The sequence below is a fragment of the Numenius arquata genome, chromosome 7 (assembly GCF_964106895.1).
Source record: "Numenius arquata chromosome 7, bNumArq3.hap1.1, whole genome shotgun sequence".
Classification (NCBI taxonomy): domain Eukaryota; kingdom Metazoa; phylum Chordata; class Aves; order Charadriiformes; family Scolopacidae; genus Numenius; species Numenius arquata.
This window is the reverse complement of record NC_133582.1, coordinates 33,926,567-33,950,292: the sequence shown is the minus strand read 5'-3', so window position 1 is coordinate 33,950,292 and position 23,726 is coordinate 33,926,567. Positions and strand designations below refer to the sequence as shown.

The following is a 23,726-nucleotide window of genomic DNA, read 5'->3' as shown; positions in this document are numbered from 1 at the left end:
GATCCGTGGTTGTATAGTGATGTGTGCCCCTTGGAAAAACCTGTCTACAGGTACAGCCTGTGCTGCCCATGTAAAAGGCCACTGTCTAAACCCAGGAACACCCCGGGCTATTTGCAGGGAGAGGATGGGCTTGCTCTCAGACCACATCGCTTAGATGGATATCTGGGTTTGCTTTTTGTGCCAAGGGTTTGTATATGGGCATGCTGCACCTCCATTCCCATCTGGGATTTCAGCAGGATTTGTATATTCCATCTTTTTCCCTTTTCTTCTTCCTCTTACAGTGTTCATCCTTGAACAGAGGGCAGATTTAACTGTCCTCCCGCCATGGGTACCCTGGATACTTGGCTGATTTCTCAACAAACCCTTAAACTTTTGAGGGAAAAGGCCCTGTCCTGCTTGGTGGGACACTCTGAGTCCTGAGCTAAACTGCTTGACGTGGTAAAATGAAGTTGTTACAAAACCACAAACATTTCCAGTCCCAGCGTGTCTGAGGGTGCCTGCGTGAGTCAGGCTGAGTGCTTTACATGGGTTGTTCCCATTGTGGTTGTGAGCAGCTGTGTCAGGAGCTGTGGGTTTAAGCCGAGCTGGCAGGTTTGGGATGTGTGACCCCTGTCCTGGAGCAGACTGTGACTGATGATCTTTCCTCATTTTTCTTACTGCAGAGTCTGAAGGCAAACAAAGAGCTGAATGTGATAAACCTCTTGTGAATGTGGCACTGGAGGTACAAGGTATGATGGCCTCCCTCCTCCCTATATGTAATATATTGGCAAGCCACCAGGAGAGGATGTGGTTCAGGTCCACTGGGATTTGCAGGGGAATATATGGGGATAGCATAGTGCTCACATGCCTGGGATTGAGTTTGTGACAGGCTGCTTGATCTCTGTCATCCTTGTTGTGTCAGTGACATTGGCTGTGCTCTTCCATTGTTCTTACAGGAGCGAATGCAGATACAGGGGCCTCAGTCCTCACAGTATTGTTTCACAAATAGGTGTAGAGAGGCTGTTTTTAGGATGGCTGATGTATGCTGTGTTTTCATCTGGAAGCCTGACCTAGCCTGCAGCTTCTGTGGGTGCCTGGCCCCTCCTGGGACACGGCTGAGGCTTAAGTCCGGGCCCTCTCCAAGGAGGTAGGCACAGGAGCTAAGGCTTTCCTTAGCTAGCGTTTGGCTGAAGGAGCTGAGGAAGGAGGTAAGCAGGGAAAGGCCGGGAGCTGGTTTGTTGAGAGGCATGGGCAGTGAGTTCTGGGCAGTGAATCTGTAGGGTCAAAAGAAATGACTGTCTAAAGCAAGCTGTGCCTCTCCTAGACTGCAGGCACTGATCCTGAGCTGATGTACCCCAGCACGGCTGCATTTCCATGGGGACACAGATGGCTTCCCCTGGAGAGGAGCTGGTCTGTAGTGCCTGACCGAAGCAGGGTTAGGTGGGAAGGGGGCTCTGCAGGCATCTGGGCTTATTGTCCTTACAGCAGGACTGCCCTTCAAGCTAGACCAAGTTGCTCAGGGCTTGTCCAGTCTAGGTTTGAGTATCTCCCAGGGTGGAGACCCTACAGCTTCTCTGGGCCCGTCCCAGGGCTGCAGTGCCCTCAGGAGGAAGAATTTTTTCCTTATGACCAGTCGAGGTTTCCCTTGTTTGCAGCTTGTTCCCATTGTATTTTGTGCTTTTGCTGTGTGTTTCTGTGAATAGCCTGCCATTTCCAAAATGAAATTACAGGGCAACCGTATCTCTTCAGGGTCCAGAGTAGGCGTGCGGCCTTAATCCCCCTTCTCTCCCCAAACTGGAGCTGTGATCAAGTGGGTTTTATAGCTGTCAGCGTTCACTACTGGGGCTCACATTTCAGACTTTGTGGGGAGACTTTGTTTCTTTATGTATGCATGGTAATAGAGCAGCGTTAGTTTTCAAAAATAGTTTTTTAATTGTGTTCCATTTGCCCTGTAAAAAAGATGGGATTTATTTTAAGAAGTTGTTTGGATGTTCTGAGCTGTGTTTCTGTAGTTTGTGAGTTTCTCTTCTTTTGTACTCATTTTTTAGGAACTCACAGATTTATTCACTAATCTGGAGAAGGATGGAGATGGAAGGGTGAGCTTTGAGGAGTTGCAGTTTGGCTTGTTCAGCCTCATGATCACCTTTTTCCAAGGTATGTCAACATCTCTCAAAGAGCCAAGACTGTCAGTACTTCATGAGGTGAGCTGAAAGGCAGAAATATTTCTTTGTAAGAAGAATCCTGTTTTATGGCCTTGATCTGCAGCTCCTTTGAGGTGATTTCCGTTACTTTTGGATAAGAAACCATAAGCCATTGCCAGTTCCCCGTACAGGACAGTACATTTGTGTTTGATTTTTCTACAATGTCCTGCAGGGAATCCAGCAGCAAATCCAGCCAACACACTTAGAAAGGTTTCTCTGTTTCCCCACACAAGAGGAGTCTAAATAATGGGTTCTACTGAGAACAATTCAGGCCAAGATGTTTTGTTTCACAAGGGAGTGATCTAATAGACATTAGTTGGGCATCTGAGGGTGGTTACTTGGGGAGAGTTTTCCACTTGTCAGTCAGTTTTGGGGTATGGTCTGGACTTCGCACACTGCATGGTGATCAAAAGGCTCCCTTGGGAGCTGCCTGAGTAGGAGCAAACCCTGTGCAGGTGGAGTGGGATGGTAAAATGGAACAACAGAGAGCTGTCAAGCCTCATCTTTGTAGAGGAGGGAGAGGGATGCTTATCCTAGCAGAGGGGAAAGATCACCCCGGTTCACTTACTTCAGAAGCATTGACATCTCTGCATCTCTTGTGACTCATGTTGTCCCTTTTTTAGTGCATGGAGCAAGCTTCATCCACGTTTTCTTTGTTTGATGTAAAATACTTCTTTCTCCTTAGTGCTTCTAATTCCAAGGACTGGCAAGGCATTTGCAAATGCTTATGTTTTTGAAGTAACTGCGCTCTAATGCACTAAGGTGGAAGTGAATAGCTGATTACCCTGACAGCCAGGACAGCTCCATCCAGGATCCTGAGCAAAACAGCTCAAAAAAAAAAAAAGAAAAAAAAGAATGGTTCCAGGTTCTTTTGGCATAAGACTTTGAGGTAACAGTTCTCTGAGGATAGGCTTCCTCCTTACCTGGTATAACATTGCTGCTCTTGGAGATGTTACCAATTGTGTATCAGCTTTCTGGGTTCTGCTTTTTGGTTCAGCTTGGCTGAATCTTGTTTACTTTTGAAGCTGACCTCAACCCAATTTTAGCTTTTAGATCAAACAAAACATTGGCTGGCAGTCCCCATGTAACAGTTTTCACGAGACCCTTTGATGCTATATAAATTTCCACATTTGTCTTTCTATGAATACTGAATTTTTGTGGGTTAGTAGGGAGACTAAAGTCCATGGTCTGTGCCTGTCATCCTGCTCCTTCTGGCGGCCTTAAGGGCAGCTCAGGACATCTCCCTCCTGGCAGCTTGCGATTGTTTTTAGAACATCATTGATGGGGGCCCTGGAGTTTCCTTTCAGTATCAAAAGTTGTCAGTTTTTCTCTGCCAGTTTTGCCCCACTGATTTACTTCCGCTGCTTTTTTCCTCAGCAGCAGAGGAGAGTGCGCAGGGAAGCAGCCCGTCCTTCTGGACGAGCTGCTTGGGCCCACATCTCTTCTCTAGCATCAGCAATGGCACTAGATTTGCCAAGCCTGAACTTGTCATTGCCATCTGAGTTCTGGAAGAACTTAGAGGAGATTCTCAAGGTCTGTGGTGCTGCCTGGTCTGATGGTGGTGGGTGAAGTGAGCAGCAAGGTCTTTCAGCAAGCAGCTGTCCGGGGTGGAAGAAGCACTTGCAGTCAGGTTCATGATGGGCTGGCAGGGTGTGGCCACCCCAAGGCTGGGAAAGATGGGGGGTGGATGTGATCTGTGAGATGGGGGTGGATCCCTCTGAAAGGCTGGAAGGTGATCAGATGAGGTAACAACAGAATTGCTGTTGGCACTGTTAGAAGAGGGAGAAAGCGATTTCAGTCTGTGCTGTCCTTGCAGAGGCTGAGTAGGAGCACAGAGGAGCAGATGAGCCCAGCAGAGCTGCCTGCAGCTTTGGACAACACACTCATGGTCTCCAGGAGTGGGCTTCAGCATGCAGCCATCACCTCTTACGGATACAAACTGCAGTGCCTCAGGTAAGGGTGCTGCTCCCTGTGAGGAGGGCCCTTCTGTGGGGTGCTTGAGATGTCTCCTAATGCACTGGTCACTGTGCCTGCAGGATGCAGGTGAGACAGATCGCCTTGGAGAGGGACAAGGCAAGGCTGGACTTGGAGAAAGCGGAGACATGCTGCCTGCGGCTTGGCAGGGAGTTGGAGGAGCAGTACGTCGCTCTCGAGCACACCCAGAGCAAGCTCAAGTAGGAGAGGTCCTCTTGGTGGGGCAGGGAAAATGGTATTCCTGTGGGTGCCCAGAGCCTCTCCCTCCTGTCCAGTCTCCCTTAATGAATCTCCCACTTGTTTTGCTGTTGTGTCAGTGGCAGAGAAGTCCCTGAAGAACCACCTCAGTACTGTCCCCACATTCCTCCAACCAAACTCTCATCTCCTGCCTTGTGCATGCTGAGGGTGTCTGGACCTTGTGGCCATCTAAGAACACACTTTGGGTGCCCCAAGCATGTTACTTTTTTTCCCCAGGGATGTTCAGGCAGAAATAGAGGCAAAAGAGCTGCTTTTGCAGCAAGCAGTCAATCACCAAGTGAAGCTGGAGACTGATACACGGTTCCTCCAGGACAAAGAGGCCAGCCTGCAAGGGAGACTGAACCATGCAATGAAGGTAAGTAAAACTGCCCTGGGTGAAACATCTTCACTTCTTCAGAGGAGGCAAAGCAAAGGTGGTGACAAAGATGGGTGGTTTGTGTTGCTGGGAAGGATAGGAGAGAAAAATTCATCAGCCACATCCATACTATTGAATTAAATGCAGAACTTGTTTCCTTGCCATGACATTATTAAATGCCCCTGTTATTTGTAGGGAATGGCTTGGCCCTTGGTAACACCTGAACACCTCATGGCTGAGGCTAAAATTGTGCCAGGGACCATGCCAAAGCAGAGACGATGGTGTCTACATGCCTGGGATTTTCCCATGCTGTTCAGTGTAGTACAAACAGAGATAGCTTAGGACTTACTGTCTTTGTTGGGTTTGAGGGAAACCATGGTTTTGTAAAGCAGAGGTAGAGATGAGCCTGTGGGGCTGTCTTCTGCAAAATCCACTCCTATGTCTGTCCTTTGGACAGATGAGCCAAACCCCAGCTCATGTGGTGTGTATCAGCAGCGTGCTGTCCAAAGCAGCGTCTCCTGCAAGCTGTGCAGTGTTCCGCAGACTCGTGCCAGTTGTGTTACAGCTGCCTGCTGAAGGCCCGTGGCTGATGAATCCATCCTGAGATGTGAGCACCTGCAACATCAAAACAATCTTCTTCCTTTTGTCTGCAGGAGAGCACACAGCTGCAGAACAGGGTCAGAGAGATGGCTGAGAAACTGGCGGCCTCTGAGAAGCTGGTGTTGGAGCTGCAGAAAGAACTCAACCACGTTGTGAAGGACAAGGTAGCCTTTCTTTCTCTGCTGTGGTTAAATAGGAACTTCTCAAGAAGTCATCAAAAGATTGACCCTTTTCTAGGAAATCTTACTTATTTTGGATCAGTTTTTATGGTCTCTCCCTATTTGAATGCTTCTGCACATTAGTGACAATCTGGAAAGAAAAAAATACTGGCTTTTAGTTTAGGCCTTTCAAAGTTTGGAAAAAAAAAAAAAGATGAGGAAAGTTTGCAATTGTAGAAAATTCTACAAATCTGTAGTCTTAAGTGAGAACTTTAGTGCTTGTTTTCCAGGAAAAAAAAAACATTCTTTGTCACAAGTATTGAAGTAAAGGGTTAGTTTTAGTCCCTTCCGCTCCAGTGAGGCACCTGGTAAAATGGATCTGAGGAAGGAAATGAGCCTGTGATCTTGTTAGCCAGTTTGGGAAGGCTAGCCTGCCTGTAGTTCATGTGCCTTCACACATGAAGAAAAATGTTTTTCTTCTTCTTTCTGCATCTGACCCATCCCACCATACAACCCTTCATTGAATCTATGGCTATAGTACCATTCAGGCTGAGAGAGCTGGGGTTGTTCAGCCTGGAGAAGAGGCTCCAGGGAGACCTCATAGCAGCCTTCCAATATCTGAAGGGAGCCTGCAGGAGAGCCGGAGAGGGACTCTTTGTCAGGAAGTGTAGCGACAGGACAAGGGGTAATGGTTTTAAATTGGAAGAGGGGAGATTTAGATTAGCTATTAGGAGGAAATTCTTTACTGTGAGGGTGGTGAAGCACTGGAACAGGTTGCCCAGGGAAGTTGTGGCTGTCCCCTCCCTGGAAGTGTTTAAGGCCAGGCTGGATGGGGCTTTGAGCAACCTGGTCTAGTGGAGGTGTCCCTGCCCATGGCAGGGGGGTTGGAACTCGATGATCTTTAAGGTCCCTTCCAACTCTAACCATTCTATGATTCTATGACTCCAGTGATTTAGTAGAGCTTTTGCCTCTCCATTTGGAGAGGTGATAATTCCTTTGATGAGAAGTGTTTCCCTGTGCTTGTGCAGCTGGGCCAGGTGGAGCCCCACAGCCCAGACCTCCCGAATCAGAATGAGCGCTTTGCAGAGATTGTCCTGGAGTACGAGCAGCAGTGCCAGGTACGGATGGGCAGCTCTCCAGCAATACTGTTGTGAAAATACATCTCTCACTGGCACACCTGTTGGGCACTTTGGCCTGGGGTAGAGGAAGGAGGCAGCCCTGATCAGAGCACAGGAGAGGGATCCCTCTTGCCTTGCTCAGAATCCTTTGGCAGGAGGCAGGACACAGCTGTGCCCTTAGCAAAGCAGCCTGTCTCCTTGCTCCTGCAGCCCTCCATGGGTTGATTCCCTTGCTGGGATACTGGCGGGGGGAGTAGGGTGGGTCATAAATTCCTCCTTTCTTGCCACCCTGTAGCCACAGGACATTTTGTTTGGAAACCATGTAGCAACACACTGGGCTCCATTGCATTTCTTCTCAAACGCAAGGAAAAAGCTGCTCTCCTTTGGAAAGCATGTTATCAGCTAAATTCTTCTATCTTTTTGTTTTTCCCTTCCTCCTTCTTGCCCCACTTTAACAACCCCTACAAAACTTGTTGCTGCTGGACTCTGCTAGAGAGTCAAGGTAAGCCTGTCCAGGTACCTGGTGTTTGTGAGTTCTAGGTATTGGTGTTGGGTGTGTTGTCCTGCAGTGTGCTGTGCTCCTGCCCAGAGTTTTGGGCTCTCTGGGACGTGAGCACATCTTCTGTTTCTCTTTTCTTGTTTTTAAGTGACTTGTGTATCTTGCATGTTGTGGGCTGCTGGGTGCTCTGTGCCTTGGCTCCTGAGTCCTGTGCTTACTGCATTGTCTATTTGTTTCCAAGTGCTGTGTGTGACTGGGGAATACCACTGAGCAGAGACATCAAATCCCCCCAGCAGTGGCTGAAATTTGCATTTTCAGCAAAGCTTTTTCACGGATGCAGCAGACAGCCCTTCTTGAAGCTGTAATTAAAGGCAAATGTGCTGGAGCACTATCCAGTGCAGCATTGGTCCAGGTGGCACCAGAGGGTTGAAAATGCTCGGTGCTGCAATTTTTCCTCCCATTGAGCAGCCCCAGAATTGTCCATGAGAATGTTGATGGATGGTGAGGCTCTCCCTTCAGGCTTCATCTGCCTCTGTGAAGGCACGCACTCAAGTTTATCCTTTACCCTTGTTGAATTCTGTCAGCCCCTTTCTTCCTCTGCTCTCTTGTTTAGAACGGAGATTAAACAAACTGGGCTTGCATTTGTCTAGATCTGCTCAATAATATTTATTTATTGGGATCTTTGGAAGTATCGTAGTTCATAGTCTATTGCAGCCCGTCAGTTTCCTGGGTGGCAGCATATGGGATATAATTTGATGTTTTCTCAAAGCGGACAGTCCAGAGGGAGGCAGGATGCCTTGTATGCTGCTGCTTCCAGTATGGGGTGGAGGGTGCGATTGCCCAGCTCCAGACACCCTCGTGGAAGTGTGTCATTGAACTGATGTGATGGCTTATAGTGTGGTGTTCACCCATGGGACTCCTTTCTGAAGGCTAATGTTGGCACTGAGACAGGATAAACTCCTGTGCTGGCATCTGAAGGTGTTTGTGCAAAGCAGGCTACAGGGCCTGCCTTGTGCTCTGTTTCCCATCGGATCAGCACCTTCTCGCCTCACTTTATTCCTTCTGCAACCTAGAGATGTTCCCTTCCAGAGCCCTTTGGGACTTACTTCACCGTAAATCCTGCTGTTGCTTTGTCTGCGTACAGTAGTGCTTGTTGGCTAGCCCAGGTTCCCACAGGAGTGTCTTGAGAATGTGAATGCAAACGTCTGGGCTGTGTAACGGATTTTACTGAGATCACAATGTTTCTTGTGTTTTGGTCACTAGCAATGGTTTTGTTTAGGTCAGGAGAGGTCTGAGGAGGTCCAGCTCTCTGAGGTGCTTGCAAAAACCCCTGGTGTTGTGTGCTTTTGCATGCAGGATCAGTTGCTTGTGGCTCTTCATGCTTTACAATGTCTAATGATGGTCTTGTAATAGTGGTCACAGTAATCTTGGCTTGTATTTCTTCTCTGGCTCTTCCAAAACCTCTCATCTCCACCTGTTTGGGATGGAAGAAAATCCCCCTGCTCTATTCTGTGACTGTGCTGATGAGACGGCTCTGCTCTTCATGCTGCAAAGGACCCTGAATACACATGGGTGCTGGGAGTTGTGGGTGCTTGGCCCCCTGCAGCCCTGGGGAGCTTTGTAGCCACATCGTGACCAGTCTCTGCTTCAGGTGCTGTGGGACCAGAATGGAGTGCTGTGGAGGGAGCTGGAAAGGCTGCGTCTCCAGCTACAGGAGAGCAGGGCTGAGAGAGGGCTGCCAGCAGGAGGTAAAAATGCGGCAGGGTTTGGTGCCTGTCCATCTTCTCAGCAAGAAGAAGGTTCCCTCTGGATTGGAGTTTCCATGGGAGTGTGGGATGGGTTGTTGTGCCTGAGCTGCTGCTGCCAGTTCTGGCACTGGACAGCCATGGGAGGGAAGAAGGGGGTGATGGGTGGTGAGGAGGAGGGAGATGGAGGGAAGGAGGCTCTTCCAACTCAAGAGCTGGTGATGGTGACCTGTGGACTAGGCAATTGGGAATGAACAGGTAGTTTTTCACTGTTGAGGATGTTGAGGAAACACAATACAATAAAGAGGAAGTAGCCCCAAAATGTGGGTTGGGGGATTCAGGTTGAGCATTAGGAAGAAACTTCTGGCCCAGCGAGGTGATGCAGTGCTGGGACTGATTGCCAGATAGATGGAGATCTCCATCTTTTGGGGTTGTATGAACTTGACTCAAAGAAGCTGCAGCCATCCTGATCAGGACAGCCAGACCTGCCCTGTCTTGTAGGCCTGTCCTCACAGGGCTCCTCTCTGCCAGTGTGCCACTCTCCCAGCCCTCTGGTTCCTGCTTCTGCGTGCATGAAGATGTCACTCTTAATGGAGCAGCTCCAAGAGCAGCTGTGGGATCTGAAGGTGCAGCTAGAAACCAAGGTGAGAGGTGTGGGGGGAGATGTCCTGACCTCTTGGCACAACTGCCTGGTAAGCACCCTGCTACAGCATCGCTGATGGGGCATTTGCTCCAGGAGGGTTGCTGGAGAGTTCAGGCTGGGAAGCAGGGTGGTACCTCGTCTCTCTGCTGGCGTTATTGCCTGTGCTTCCCCAGCCCATCTTAGCTGGTAGGAGGGTTTGGAGCCCTCACTGGCTGGCAGAGGCTTTGTGGAAATCTCTGTCACCTTGCAACATGTTTGTGTGGGTTTTGCTCCTTACAGGGAACCAGAGCTACTCAGTGTTGCTGTCACAGTAAAACCGGTGACAGGACCAGGAGGAGAAGCAGCCAGGTGTCTCCTGAGGGACTGGGGGATATCAGAGCCCTGTCTCACTGGCCTTGCAGCGCACTTTTAACATGCTTGCCCTAAGGTGACATTGTGAGCCCAGCCCTCCCTTTAGACAGCAGTAAGTGCTTATGTGAGAGGCCTCAGTTTCCACCTTCACTCCACCTTTAGCTGCTGAACTGAGAGGTTGGGGGTGCTTGCTGTGTTTCTATTGCAGCACTGCAAGAGTAAATCCTAAACTGCCACACAGGTGACAAACAGTTCAAGGAGCACTAAGCTGCTTGCAGATCTTCAGCTTGCTTCACAGCTCAAATCCTGGAGTTTCTAGTGTTTACAAGAGAGCCATGGGGAACAGCAGCTACTCGCCATCACATTTTGGATAAGGGACTAATCTGCAGGCTTGTCATGGTTAAAACCCAGCTGGCAACCATGACCACGCAGCCGTTCACTCATTACACCCCCCTCAAGTAGGATATAAAGTTGTGATGCAATACAGTTGCTCACCACCCAATGATAGATTGCCCGGCCATTCCTGCACAGGGATTGCAGATTCCTGCCCCCTGGCCAACCCACATTTAAATACTGAGCATGACATCTATGGTATGGAATATTCCTTCGGCCAGCTTGTCCTGTCCGTGCTCCCTCTCAGTTTCTATGGGAAGCTGAAAAAGTCCATGACTTAATACAAGCATTACTTAGCAACAACTAAAACAATATGTTATCAACATTACTCTCATACTAAATCCAAAACACAGCAGCTACTAGGAAGAAAATTAACTCTGTTCCAGCTGAAACCGGGACAGGGGTAAAGGCTATGAGGAGCAGTGGCAGATGATGCCCTGGCCTGTCCCTTCTCTCTGAGGTTCCTTGCAGACAAGGAGAAAGGGGAGAATTGTGCTGCTTGCTAGGAAGAGCTGGGACCAACGATATTTACTTGTTAGAGGCTGCTGCACGAGACTGGTTATTGCCCTAAGTTCAGTAGGGACCAGAACTGTCTGTAGAGTGTCCCCTGTGGAGGGGGACCAATAGATCAATCTGAGTCAGAGCTATTGTAGGAGAGGGGACCTCTCAGGAGCATGGTGCTAATATCCAAATCCTGTCTCCTCCCAACAGACAAACTATTATGAGAAGGAAATCGAGTTGATGAGGAGAAACTTTGAGAGAGAAAGGAAGAACAGTGAGGAGGGCTTCAAGGCTGAGATGCGCAAGATGGAAGACCAGAAAAGAGAGTTGGAAGAAACATTTGCAAAGTACTGGGCTGTAATTGATAGTCTGAAAGAGCAAAAATGTGTGTGGAGCCTGGTGCTGGAGGAGGGGTTTGAGATGGAGCAGGCCAGGGTGGGACAACAGCACACCAAAGACATTTACTATCTAGGGCAGCAGCTGGACCAGGAGGGAGAAGAGCTGAGGACACAGTGCAGGAACAGAAAGAGCCTGAGGTCTGGTACCATTCTCTTTCTGTCCTGGAGGGCAAGAAGAGGAAAAAAAAAAGCCCTGGGAGACAGAGTGGCACAGCAGCATAGGAGGAAACATGACATTCAGGCTGTCAAAATGGAGCTGGAGAGGGAAAGAAACATGGTGAAACTAGAGCTGGTGCAGCTCAAAGATGTCGTGCACTAGCTTCAAAATGAACCCAGAGCTCAAGAGAGTGGCAGATTTGAGTGCAGAGGCAGTTTGCAGAACTAACACAGTGATGCTACTGCAAAAAAAAGCAGGTGCTTTGTGAAATACAAGTCTGCTTAACAACATGATGGTCCAAGACACTCTTAACAGCAGCTATGTTCTCTCTTGACACTCTAACAGCAGCTATGTTCTGTCTTGCTGTCCTCCACATGTCTTAATAACCGTGGGAGTGTGGTCAGAGAGCTGGGATGTGCTAACTTGGCTGTGACTGACTACGGACTCATCTCCTCTGCCTTGTACAGCTGTACATAGGTGTTTGAGATGCCACAGGAAGCACAGCATGTGAATCCTGATGTAAAACTGACTCAGAAAGCAGCTGCTGTGAGGAGTGCCCTGCCAAGCAGGGGGAGCAAACGCCACACAGCCTGTCCTTTTGCTTGCTTGCTTAGAGAAGAGAGGAACTTCCACACTCAGCTGCTCTGCCTCCCACATGCAGTGCCACAAACTGCAATGCTGTTCTCCCTGCCAGGATGGACCTGGGTTTTAGCAGTAGCTGTTGGATTGGACTGTCTGTTTAATACAAGACTGAGCTTCCTTCCCACAAGTGCCAGTGTTCATGGCCTCATGGGAGACTGGGAGTACCAGTAGAAGTGGACAGATAATGAGGCAGAAAGGCTACCTTGGATTTGGGGTCATAGCTGTTGTGTCCAGCACTGTAAAATCACAGAGGTCTCACAAGCAAGCTGACTTCTCCAAACATGGCTCTCTTGCAGTTGAAGGGTTGGGCTCACCACCTGGTTATCCTGTAATGAAGTCTCGGTGTGTTCCCACTCCTTGGCAGGCCTGCAAAGTAATTGCAGCCAGCTGGATGCCACACAACTTCAGGGTCTGATGCTATTTGTCCTTATTCCTCTTTATTTCCCTTCCCTTGAAGACCTGCTCCTTCTCTACCAATGTCTCTTGATCGTGCCCACATGGTTTGCCTGATTTATTGGATGGTTGTTTCTCAGATTTCTTTAGTTCTTGCTGTCCTTGCAAATGAAATGGGAATAGAGCAGGGAGCCAGCATAGGATGCCAAAAGCAAACCAGGCTTTTGCATGGTTTTCTCACTCTGCTGTCTCTCCCCGCAGGGGAGAGCTGTGCCGGCTGCTGGAGGAGAACAGTTTGATGAAAAGTCAACTTCAGAGACTCCAACAAGAGCTGAGGCTAGCAAAGGAGAAGAGCAGCAGACATGATGAGTAAGAGAGGAGCAGCTATGGGAGGCTGGCAAATGGGTGGATAGCTAATGATTGTAAAAGGAACAGCCACTCGGGTACATTAACCATATTTCAGCTGGCTCAACCTGCCCTTTGTTTTGTTGTTTCTGAGCAAGCCAGCACTCTCACACCCTTCACTCCATGCAAAAGCAGCCAGTGCTGGGGCAGGCTTGGCCAGCCAGAGGCTTGGGCAGGCCAGAGCATGGGGTCCAGAGCCAGGTTTGGGGAAGGCTGTGGGGATGGGTATGCCAAAGGAGGAAAGGATGGGCTTCTTTGCTGCACAAACCTTTTGGTGAGCGGCCTGCTGCTGCCTTAGGAAGCTTGAGATAGGTACTGGGGTCCCCCACTGAGTAATAAATCCAAGGAGAGCCAGGTTTCTGGTGCAGATGGTCCTAAGTCTGCTAAACTGGCTCTCCCACTGTTCTTTATCCCCTGATTTTTCGGGCCCTGACAATGTTGCAGGACTTTGGATGTCCCCAGCTGTCTGCCCTGGGCTGGGTTGAGTCACCTGTTGGGGCAGAGACACCTGACCCTCTCCTGAGTCAGTTCATGACCATACTCTCTTTTTTGGCATGGCTTTCCTTCATGTTGCAGGCCAAAACCAGATGTTTGGCTCCCTGAAATGGGTCCCTTCTCTGGGGGACCATGGTTTGCTGCTCTCTGGCCTAAAGCTGATCATATCCCTCTCCCCAACAGGAAACACGTGAACAAGTTGGGCAGAGAGAAGGTGGAGGAGCTGGCTGAAATAGCAGAGTTAACAGCATCGGTGAGGAGTCGTTAATGCTAGCGGACTGGCTCTTGGCTGAAGGATTTAGGACAGAAACTGCACATGTTTATAGAGAAGAACAAGAATGTTTGTTTCAAATTCAAACCCAGTCCAGCTTTCAAGTAGGGAAAAATTGTGCGACAAAAGCCAGTGAAGGTCTTACTGAAGGGAACATCTTACTACAAAATCTCTAATGAGTTTGTCTTACATACTTGCACTCTTTCTTCTGGGAATTTTGCTTACTCCCAGTCTCAAAGCTGCATGCTCACAAGCCCTTGGACATGGCCTGGCCAGGATTGCTTGTGCACAACATAGATGAGGCTCTTAGTTCCTCACCCTGTTCCTGGAACTCCTCATGACTGGGAACCACAACCTGGGTTTTGAACATGTCTTTTGTACTCTTTGGGGCCATCAGCTGCAGCAGAGTGGCCTTTGCTGTCCCTTGCTGGCTTCAGCTTCCATTAACCTTCAGCCACAAACCTGCTGCCCACTGTTTCCTTTTCCTCCTTTGGTGGAAAGCTGTGTTGGTTGCCCATTTTCCTGGGAGGCTAGCAGAGGTGTGGGTTGTGTTGCTGCCCTGCTGTTAGGTGCAGGCTTTCTCCTGACGTGTTATCTGTGCTATAGTCTGGTCAGAGAATGGGCCAGAAACTGCACCTTGCTCAGCATTACTGCTGCAGACAGTGTCCTAGGAGCAACATCTGAGGGATGGTACCCTTTAGTGTTGATGCAGACTGCTCATGTAGCCCTTACTTTGCTCTTTCATCTGGTACTTTCACATGTGCACAGACACATTTCCATTCATACTGTATTCTTACCAATCTTAATATTTCTGTTACACATCTGTACAGCCAGACCCCAGTCACCTCCTCCCTGGCTTTCCCTAGTGACCTCTTCCAGGGCTAATTATCTGTGTGGGTTTCCTTACCTGGGAATTCTCTGCTTGAACTCGGCCACGGGGCTTTGGTCAGGCTGGGAAATGAGGGCACTCACTTGTCCTGAGTGCCTGCAAGGCCCTGCAGCGACAGCAGTGTTCCTGGGTGGGAAGTCAGCAAGGACAGCGTGGGACAGGTTAAGTCTCTGTTTCCTCTCTTCCCACCCCAGGCCTCTGTGCATGAATTAGTTTTTTTCTCAACCTTTTCCAGAGTGAGAAGAGCAAGGGGGACGTCTCTGACCTGAATGTCAAGATGTGTCAGCTGGGCCATGAACTCAGTGAGTACAAGGCCAGCCATGGTGCTGGCCGTGGCACTTCCCAGTGGCAGAGTCAGAAGCTTGCGGAGACTGAGTGGCCTCAAGGAGCAGAGGCAGCAGTAAGGCTGGAGCACCACCAGCAGCATGCAGCATGTTGGATGGAGATGGAGCTGCTCCAACAGCAGCTCAAGACATTGCAGGAGAAGGTGGGTATCATTCATTTGGTGGCAGGCTGCTGAGTGGTGCCTGTGGTATTGGTATTGCCCTGCTCGGGGCTGTATCGGACACCTTCCCCAGGCAGAATAGACTGTCCTCTTCCTCTGTGTGGGGGACTTGCCCTCCCACTTAGATATGTCTGAGGCCAATTCAGGTGCAGCTCGGGATGGGTCTTTGCTCACAGCTGGCTCTGTGGTAACCCCTGTGTCCTTGTCCTGTGCAGGCTAGCTGGGCAGAAGAGATGGAGGCAGAGTGGAGGCGGCTCACACAGGAGTGCCAGGAGCTGTGGTTCCCCATGGCTCGGCTGAGAGGAGCTTGAGGAGAGGCAGGATCAGGTAGTGGCTGGCCAGACATGACAGGGGCCAGGCAGGCCATGTCTGAGGGGAGGGAAATGAGGTGATCAGAGCAGGGGAACAAGGACCATTAAGACAGAGGAAAGCTGATGTGAGAAACCTCAAAGTGTATTAATAGTCCTCTCCTGCCTTCTAACCTCAGGACAGGCTCAGAGACTAGCTTGTGAGAGTACAGCTTGCCCATGCCAGCCACCCCTAGGTAGCTGTAGGACAAAGCTGGACCAGACCTGCTTCCTAGTACCATGCTTGTCCTTTGCTGGTGGCAGCAAGCGGAAGACACGTAGTACAGTCCAGCTTGCCTTGAAGCCCAGCTTGCCTGGGATGTATCAGAACAAACCCAGGCAAGCAGACCCCTCTGCCTTCTTCCATTGTGGCCCTTTGTGCTAGGACACCCTCTCAGAGGATCCCTCCAGCAACTCCTGCTCCTCACTGCTGAGCAAAGGGAGCATGTCTCAGCAAGGGGTCACTGTTTCTTCTGCGGCTCTGTGTTCTCCATCCCTGGCTTTGTAGGCTGCCCAGCAAGCACCACTCCTGTGGTCCTGCTGCTCTTTGGCCATGCTGGTGTGAGAGCCAAGGCAGGGGTTGAGGGTGCTTCCTAGCCCTCTCGCCTGCAGCACACCCTGGGCCTGTCCCATTGACGGCACAAAGCTGTAACCAGCCTTTCTGTATTGCAGCTCTTAGAAGCCAAAGCAAGCCTGAGCTTGGTCCAGACTCAGCACGCTCTGCAGTTACAGCAGGCTAAGGCCCAGATGAGCAATATGGTGCCAAAGAAACAGCTTGAGCAGCTGCAAAACAGCCTGAGAGAGGAACGGTGCAAGGCTCAGCAGCTCCAGGAAAACCTCCACTGGCAGGCTGAGCAGATGTGCAGGCAGCTGGTCAGGACCCAGGTAAGCAGGGAATTGCGGGAACTCAGTCAAGGGTACTGGGGAGGGAGCACTGCCAGCCTGGAAGGCAGCTGTGGCTGAAGCCACAAGAGGTTTGGGTGGAAGATGCTATATATCAGGAACCCGTGTGGAAAATGCACTTGATCTTCAAATTCAGCTGCAGTTTTCATTCCCCATGAACCCAGTCTCTGCCCTGCACTCAAACAGGATCCCTCCCCACTCTCATCCACCTACCCCAGACCATCTTGTGCCTAGAGGAGCAGGAGTTATCCAGGGAGAACTCTGTTGGATCAGGCTAGGGAAAGAAGGTTCGAGCCCCCTACGTGGAGATGTAGCCTGCATAGAGTGGGGTGGTTTTATCTGTAAGGTACTGCACACCAAGGTGTTGGATTTTCGTGTGTTTGTCCTTTGTTTCAGGACACTGATTCGGTTGAAGTAAGCTGGGCAAAATTGGAGCAAATTATAACCTAAGGAATTAAACTGAGCAGACACAAAAACTACATCCAAGGAAACTATGTCTCTCCCTGGGTTTTTCTGGACATGACTGAGAGAGGGGAGGTCACTGGCTTGTTTTTATAGAAAACATTGCTGGGAAACCTGTGCCTTGTCTTAAAACCACTTGTACTGCTTTAGACACTTGTCTAGATGCCGCTCTTTGAATCCTGCATCCCCTCCTCTGATGCCTCCATGCTCTCCCTCAGGCAGTGGGAAGGTTTGTGAGCGGGGCCCTGGGGAAATGCATGGTCCAGGATTGCCAGGGGCCAGGTGAGTGCTGGGATAGCCCAATGTTAGGCTTTGTTGCCCACTGCAGGAGGAACATGAGCGTCTGCTGCAGGCAGCTGTGGAGCAGGCAGAGGGGCTGGAGCGTAATCTGAGGAGTGCAGAAGCTGTGCTGGCAGAGAGGGCAGCTCAGCTCAAGGACGCGCAGGTGAGTGCAAGAGGGGTTAATGTTGTGTGTCCCTGCCTGGCTGGCACCCCTGTGTGGGAATGCTGAACCTTAAGCCTTCTGTCCCTGCTGTAGGCCCAGCTCTCCAGGAACAAACTGCTGATCAAAGACCTCCGTGAGGAGAACAGGGGGTTTGCAATGGCCCTGCAGGCAGCTGAGCTGAAGCAGAAGAGCACTGAGGAGAAGAACCAGCTGTTGGAGGAGCAGGCCTCAGCCCTGAAGCAGCTCATTGGAAAAATCACACCAGCATCTCTGAGTGGGTGATGGGGCACTTGCTGCGGCAGCCTTGGCCCTGGCCCTGGCCCTGGCCCTGGCCCGGGTTTGTTAAGTGCGAAAGGGGATGTATGGATAGGTTGGGAAATCAGCCTTGTCCTCCCTGGTCTTGCCAGGATTTTCCTGGGTAGAAAGTAGAAAACAAAGAAACCAGACAGAGTCCTTTAAGGAAATTGGTCCTGTGGATAGCTGAACTGAAAGCACCAGCTTTGGTGCCTGTCTCAGAGGCAGAGTGTGCTGTTTTAAGTCAGGTCTTTCTCACAGCAGCCATCCCACAGGAGCTGCCTGCACTGTAGGTGGTGGTGTGGATACTCCCTCTCTGTGGAGGGTGGCTGTTGGGGTCACGCTGTTATGGCTGGAAAGCCAGGGCAGGAGGGCTTACAGGTTACTCTATCTGGCTCACTCTGAGCAGGAAAGTCATGTTGTGGCATTAAAATGTTTGCAATATTACAGTACCTCCTACCATCTCGTCTGCTCTGTATTTCAGCAGCCTCCTGCAACCGTTGCTGAACTCTTATTCCCTACAGCTCCTCTTGGGCTCTAGGAGACTATGGCACTCCTAAAGCCTGAGCCTAGGAACCAAACCAACTTGACTGTTGGCTACCAGAGGCTACCAGATTGTTGCCTCTGTGGTGAGCAGGACAGAGAGGCTGAGGGAAGAGCCTTCTTTCAATTTGAGTCTCCAAGGCTTGGGGCAGTGTTGGTGACCCCTGCTCAGTGCTGCACTTCAAAGGAGACCAGGGGACATGGTAAGTGAACTGTCATTTTGCATTCCTTATTGGCCTTCACACACTGGCAGTGAGTCCTGCTCTTGCCAAAATAAGTTGACTAAAAGGCTACAAAGCCAAGCATTCACATCAACAAATACCAAATTTATTGATCTGCCCGAGGCATTACCCTCATGGAAGGTGCATCGTTATCACTGTGCCCCTGCCTTGCTCTGCGCAGGTTTTTATGTGGAGGCTGTGGTTACCACTAGCTGAGAAAGGATCCCTAGGATTTTGGGGGCTATAGCGACTACTGTATGAGAGAGACTAGACAAGCCCAACTGTAGCAAAGCAGAGGCTGGACAAAGTCAATACAAAGAAGAGGGCTTAAAAATAGCTCAAGCTGTTGTTGGTTCAAGAACAAAAGGGGATAAATTGGCTGTGAGCTAGAACTCATTCCCAGCCTGCCAGGGCAGAGGGGTGACCTGGCCCTGGGACAGTGAAAAGAGATGGCTGGAGGCTATGACTGAGGAGGCCTCCTTGATCTAGGTGTGCTTTTTCTGTCCTGGGGGAATGACAGCTGAGACTCCTCTTTGCCTTGGGGGGGCAGCCCTGCTTACAAGGGCCATGAGGGAAGCAGGGCTATTGCAAGGGGGGGAAGCCCCAACAGAGGGTGCGGGCTAGTTCAGGGAGATTCCTTGGCTGGGGCAGCAACCCAGGCATTGATCCTGTGCCTGTATTCTTCCCCAACGTATTTGCTTTTTGGCTCCTGTCAGAGATGGGGACAAGGCAAACCTGACATGTTTTTAGAAGCGTTGTCTCTCAGCCACTACTCAATAATGAGCAGCTCCACTAAGAAAACCAGACAGGGAGAGCAGCTCTTCAGCCTTGCTCTGGTTTTGTGCTAACTGGAATCCTTCAAACCCTCTGCACCCTTTCCCCTCCCTACGCCAGGTAGTCCCTATGCCCTGCAGACTGGGAAAGGAGACTCTTCATAGAGGGACAGAGGCACAGTCCAAGCACCCTGGGAGAAACCTTGGCCAGGCCCATTGCCCAGACTGCAGTGCTCATTCAACTCAGCACCTTAAGAAACAACATTTATAGGCTTCTGATGGGAGACAAGGCTTCATGTCTGATCGTAGAAAGGAGTTCATGCAGCCTTATCTGACACTGGAGGAGCAGCTCTACCGAGACACCTAAGTAACCGGTTGAGCATCACCCCGCAGGGTCAGGATGGGTTGCACCAGAAGGCCACCTCAGCGTGTTTAACAAACACAATGTTAACTTTTGAAAAACACTAAATAGAAGGCTGAAGCAGTTCTTTATTTTGCAGCCATGAAACTCTTCTGGTTTCCGGAGCCCAGACGGTCAGTCTCTTACTCCCACATGCAGTGTGAATAAAAAACTGCTCCAAACAAAAATGCACTCACAAAACCTGCTTGCAGCTGCAGCTTGGATAATACCCTTTCCCCCCTCCCCCACCACCACTATGCCAGATTCCCAGGCTCGCCACATTACCAGTAGGCACCCTTCGGTCGTGAAGAGCTGGCCAACGTGGATTGCATACTTTATAAACTCAGGGCTGATCTTCATGTCAGGTACCAAAGGCCTTTAAGAGGAGTGGCAGGGTGCCTGCTGCAGAAATGCTGAGATGTCTGAAGTCCTGCACACACCAGAGCTCAGTCCCTGTTATGGGCAGGCCACCAAGCAAGAGTTGTCCCTCCTGTCCTGCACACTTATGACAAAATGTGCTCAAGGACTCCTTGTCTGATTAACTGCTCGCATTTCCAGCGGGGTAAGAAGTGCTGCACGGAAACAAAAGACAAACTTTCCTTAAAACCCAGGCAGACTGGATTCCTTGCTGCACACAGCCAGCTCTGTGTGTTGTGCCGTATGCCTGCTGCATCGTGGCACCGGAGCAGGCAGAGCTGAACTGCAGCCCTGGAACACCCAGGCAGCTTGCAGTGTGTGCAGAGAGCCGCGACGTGCTGCAAAGCTGTGATAAGCAGGGGGGTATCATGGGAGTGAAAGGGAAGGAAGAGAATGGACCACGCTCTTTTCACAGGTACCTGGCTATTCTTCTTCAACAGGATGGTGGTACCATCATCGATCTCAAATTCACCATAGTCTCTTAAACACCGCACCTGCAAAGCGGAAAGGCAGCTCTCAGATCACCAGATCTCCCACAGAAAACACTCGACATCACTGCTGACTTACAACACATGTCCCAGAACTGTATGTATGGACACGTTCCTGCCTGCCTGCCGGAGCCTCAAAACAGAGCAGACCTGGAAATGCAGAACAGGACCGATGCCACAGACAATGGGCTCTACCTGACATGTTCTCTTCCTGCCTTTGCATGGAGCAAGAAGCACCAGCAAGCAGCCCAGCCCAGCCTTCCACAGAGACTAGAGGAAGAGCAGCACAAGAGACAGGGTCTGGGGAACAGCAGCTGCATTTCCAGGAGAACCTCCCCACACGTGCACCAGAAAATGCCTGTCTGTTAACAGTGAAACTGCCTTAAGAAGCAGGTTGACTGTTACTACACGCTCTTTCGAAGAGAACATCAGAACAGAGCGCTTCAGCAGCAGCAGGCTTCTCACATGCTCTTGCTTTGTTGCAGCAATTGTGTAAAACAATTTACAGTCTCATCTATCAGAGTCCATTTAAAATAACAACAAAGAAAACTAGTTAACAATTCATGGGAACGAGGTTTCTAGTTGATCTGAGAGTTGGTTAAGTTTCAGCAAAATGCTGCAAAAACTCCCCACTGGGATTCAGACCACTCACCCCCTTGCCCACACTAGAAACGCCATCTTTAAACAGCGTTTGAGTCCTCAGTAGAAGACGGAGGGAGTAAAATGCTAGCAGGCAGAGAGTAAAAAGTAAAATGTAGAAGCTTGTGGAAGCTTTGATGCTCTTGAAGGCTTTGCTCGGTGAGATGGGAGTGAAATTCTCTCAAAAACAATGGTCAGGCAAAATGTTTGTTCACAGACAGAGACCAGCAATCTTGCACTTACTTCGATGTACAGGCTTTTAGGAGGTTTTATGTCCTGTGTAAGGTCCAGCCCCTCCTCTCCTCCTACTGACCTCATGTAGGTAGCCAGAGACTTTTTGTACTGATTGAACCACTCCACCTGCAGACATTAACAGCAATCCCTCAGGCAAAGCTGGAGGGCTAATGCTGAAAGACAGATCCCTGATGAGTAACATCTAGTTTCCTTGTGCTGTCAGACCACCATTCCCAAGTGCATTCATACCAGTGAAAGGTGAACACAAGCTCTTCTAAAGGGAAAAACTGCCCCAGAGGCAGAGCAGTTTGGAACCAGGGCAGGATATGAGCTGCTAACGTCAGCAGCTCTGTAGAGGCTTCTCAAAGGAGAGCAGCATGTGAAGCCCTCATTCTGCTCGCTCTGAGTCTGACCTAGTGAAGACCACCTGATCCTTAGAAGTGCCAAGCATCACCTGCACTCAGTATCCATTTGGGATTGCACCCACAGACAATGAATAAATAAATAAATCAGTATTTACAGAAAGGCACATTGTCATGTTTATGGTGGGGGAAGAGAGCCTACCCAATTTTGACTCTACTAAATCCATCAAGAGGAGTAAGTGGAAAGAGGGGAAGAGCTCAGGACAAGGCTGACTCACCTCCTCAGCTGACATGTGGAACTGGATGGTGCTCGGCAGGACACTGCCGTACTCCCACCTCAGCGCTCGGATGCGCAGCAACCGGTCATACCTGGGGGAAGAAACACGGGGCAAACCCAGCATCTTTGCTGGCAACCTCCCCGGGCAACAAGTCTCTCGCTCAAAGCAGAGAGCAAAACCTTTGGGGCACTTCACCCATGTTCCTTTAAAGGATGTGATGTTTAGCCTTTCCATTAATTAAAGCTTTTAAAGAGTGGGAGGATACAGGGCCTTCTCCTTGTGCCGGCGTTCGGCAGTCCCCACAATCAACACAGAGAGAGGCACCCACAGCCACCCTGCTGCCGCACCTCCCGCAGGAACCCGCGGCCCGGGCCGGGAGTGCCCGCACCCAGCGCTCGGGGACCCTGCGGCTCGGGGGCCGCGCCGGGAGAGCCGCCCCCGCCGCACTCACAGGTAGGCCAGGACGCAGCGCTGGTTTCGGAGCAGGCAGCAGTGCCGAAAGCGGATGAGGAAGATCAGGTCCGTCCGTCCCGACTTCGCCTCGGACCTGGAGGAGGAGCCGCGTTACAGAGGCGCGGGGCGGCGGGAGCGGGGGGACCGGGCGCGACACTCACACGTCCGCCTGGTTGCGCTCGTACAGCGCCCGCATCTCCTCCAGAGCCTGCCGCAGCCCCTCCGCCTGCAACACCGGGCACCATCAGCAAAGGCGGCGGCGGCGGCCGCCGCCGGGGCCCCTCCCGCTCCCCCCGGTCCCGATCCCGCTCACACGGAAGGGCGGCAGGCTCCCGCCGGCAGCGCGGTGCAACTCCCGCACCAGCTCCACCGCCCGCTCTCCCGCCATGCCGCCGCGCGCGCGGGAAAACCGCCCGCCCCACAGCCAACGGCGGCAGGGGGCGGGGCCTCGCCGGGGCGGGGCCTCGCGGGGGGCGGGGCCGCGCCTCCCGCGAGCCCCACCCACCGCTGTTACCTGCACCGAGTTGAGCCCGGTCTCGGCGGCGCTGCTGGCGGTGCGGGACGGTGTCTCCCGGGTGGCAGAGCCGGAGCAGCACCCCCCGTCCCCGGCCGAGGACGGCCGCGAGCGGGGGGGCTTACCTCGGCCGGGCCCGGCGCCTTACACCAGCGAACCCAGCGATCCCGTCATCCCTGTCCCACTCAGGGTGGGCGGCACTGCCATCATCCCGGCGCCCAGCCCCACGGGCGAGACCCCCACGGGACTGGGCAGAGGGGAGCGCCGGCCCTGCACTGGGGCAGGACGAGCCCAACTCATCCCCTCTCCTCATCCACCCCGGTCTTCAGGCTTCATTTTGATTTTTCACTTTTCCTGTTTCTGACTTTTTTTGGCCTCTGATCCCAAGGTAACCCCTCTAGGCCAAGAGTGATGGGAGCAGCAATTGGAGCGCTGTGGCTGGGTTTTGGCTTGGAGCAGGACTACCCCCATGCAAGGTCACGTCCACTGCGGGCAAGCCCTGTCTCCATCCCTGTCCCCGAGGATGTCCCCTTGCACACCTGGGGCTCTGTACGCCCCTGCAGCAAGACCTGGTGCGAGGCCAGCTGCACCAGCAGAGCCAACGATGTAGTGGGTTAAAATGAGGGGAACGAAATGGGGGGGGTTACAGTGAGGAGGTCCAGCATCAGGATGGGTGCTGCAAGGAGCCCACCTGAAGCCGTGGTGTCTCTTCCTCTCCCGACAGCCCCTGACATCCAGGCGGTGCCTTCCAGCAACAGTGACGAGGTCAGGGAGACCCCTCTGGTGTCATGCTGAGAGCCCCTGAGTGGATAAGGCAAAAATTAGCATTTTTACCCCCCTCTTTAAAAAGAAAAAGGGGATTCATAGATTCATAGATTGGTCCAGGCCGGAAGGGACCTCCAAAGGCCATCTAGTCCGACCTCCCCGCAGTCAGCAGGGACACCCCCAACTAGACGAGGTTGCCCAGGGCCTCGTCGAGCTTCACCTTGAATATCTCAAGGGAAGGGGCCTCAACCACCTCCC

The 23,726-nt window shown here is 51.4% G+C and overlaps 2 protein-coding genes across 5 annotated transcripts; one reads left to right on the top strand and one right to left on the bottom strand.

The window, feature by feature from the left end:
- Positions 1-661: 661 nt before the first annotated feature.
- Positions 662-17,839, top strand: LOC141466738 (ninein-like protein). 2 transcript variants are annotated; one of them, XM_074150814.1, is made up of 10 exons: positions 662-728; positions 2,028-2,133; positions 3,997-4,133; positions 4,217-4,354; positions 4,629-4,767; positions 5,421-5,531; positions 14,661-14,912; positions 15,950-16,162; positions 16,971-17,087; positions 17,181-17,832. In XM_074150814.1, the coding sequence occupies exons 3-10, from the start codon at positions 4,024-4,026 to the stop codon at positions 17,367-17,369; spliced, it is 1,269 nt and encodes a 422-aa protein (XP_074006915.1). In that variant the 5' UTR covers positions 662-728; positions 2,028-2,133; positions 3,997-4,023; the 3' UTR covers positions 17,370-17,832. The 2 variants fall into 2 exon arrangements, with proteins under 2 accessions (XP_074006915.1, XP_074006916.1); XM_074150815.1 differs by lacking the exons at positions 662-728; positions 2,028-2,133; positions 3,997-4,133; ... (1 more) ...; positions 4,629-4,767; positions 5,421-5,531 and adding exons at positions 10,928-11,122; positions 12,627-12,734; positions 13,449-13,518 and having other exon boundaries at positions 17,181-17,839.
- Positions 17,840-18,231: 392 nt separating this feature from the next.
- GINS1 (GINS complex subunit 1) lies at positions 18,232-22,585 on the bottom strand. Of its 3 annotated transcripts, XM_074150731.1 has the most exons (7): positions 22,503-22,585; positions 22,351-22,415; positions 22,188-22,283; positions 21,737-21,827; positions 21,106-21,222; positions 20,155-20,229; positions 18,232-19,890 (listed from the first exon to the last, which is right to left on the bottom strand). In XM_074150731.1, exons 1-7 carry the CDS (start codon positions 22,575-22,577, stop codon positions 19,822-19,824), a joined length of 588 nt encoding a protein of 195 aa, XP_074006832.1. In that variant the 5' UTR covers positions 22,578-22,585; the 3' UTR covers positions 18,232-19,821. The 3 variants fall into 3 exon arrangements, with proteins under 3 accessions (XP_074006832.1, XP_074006833.1, XP_074006836.1); XM_074150732.1 differs by lacking the exon at positions 21,106-21,222 and having other exon boundaries at positions 19,822-19,890; positions 22,503-22,577; XM_074150735.1 differs by lacking the exons at positions 21,737-21,827; positions 22,188-22,283; positions 22,351-22,415 and having other exon boundaries at positions 19,822-19,890; positions 22,503-22,577.
- Positions 22,586-23,726: the final 1,141 nt, after the last annotated feature.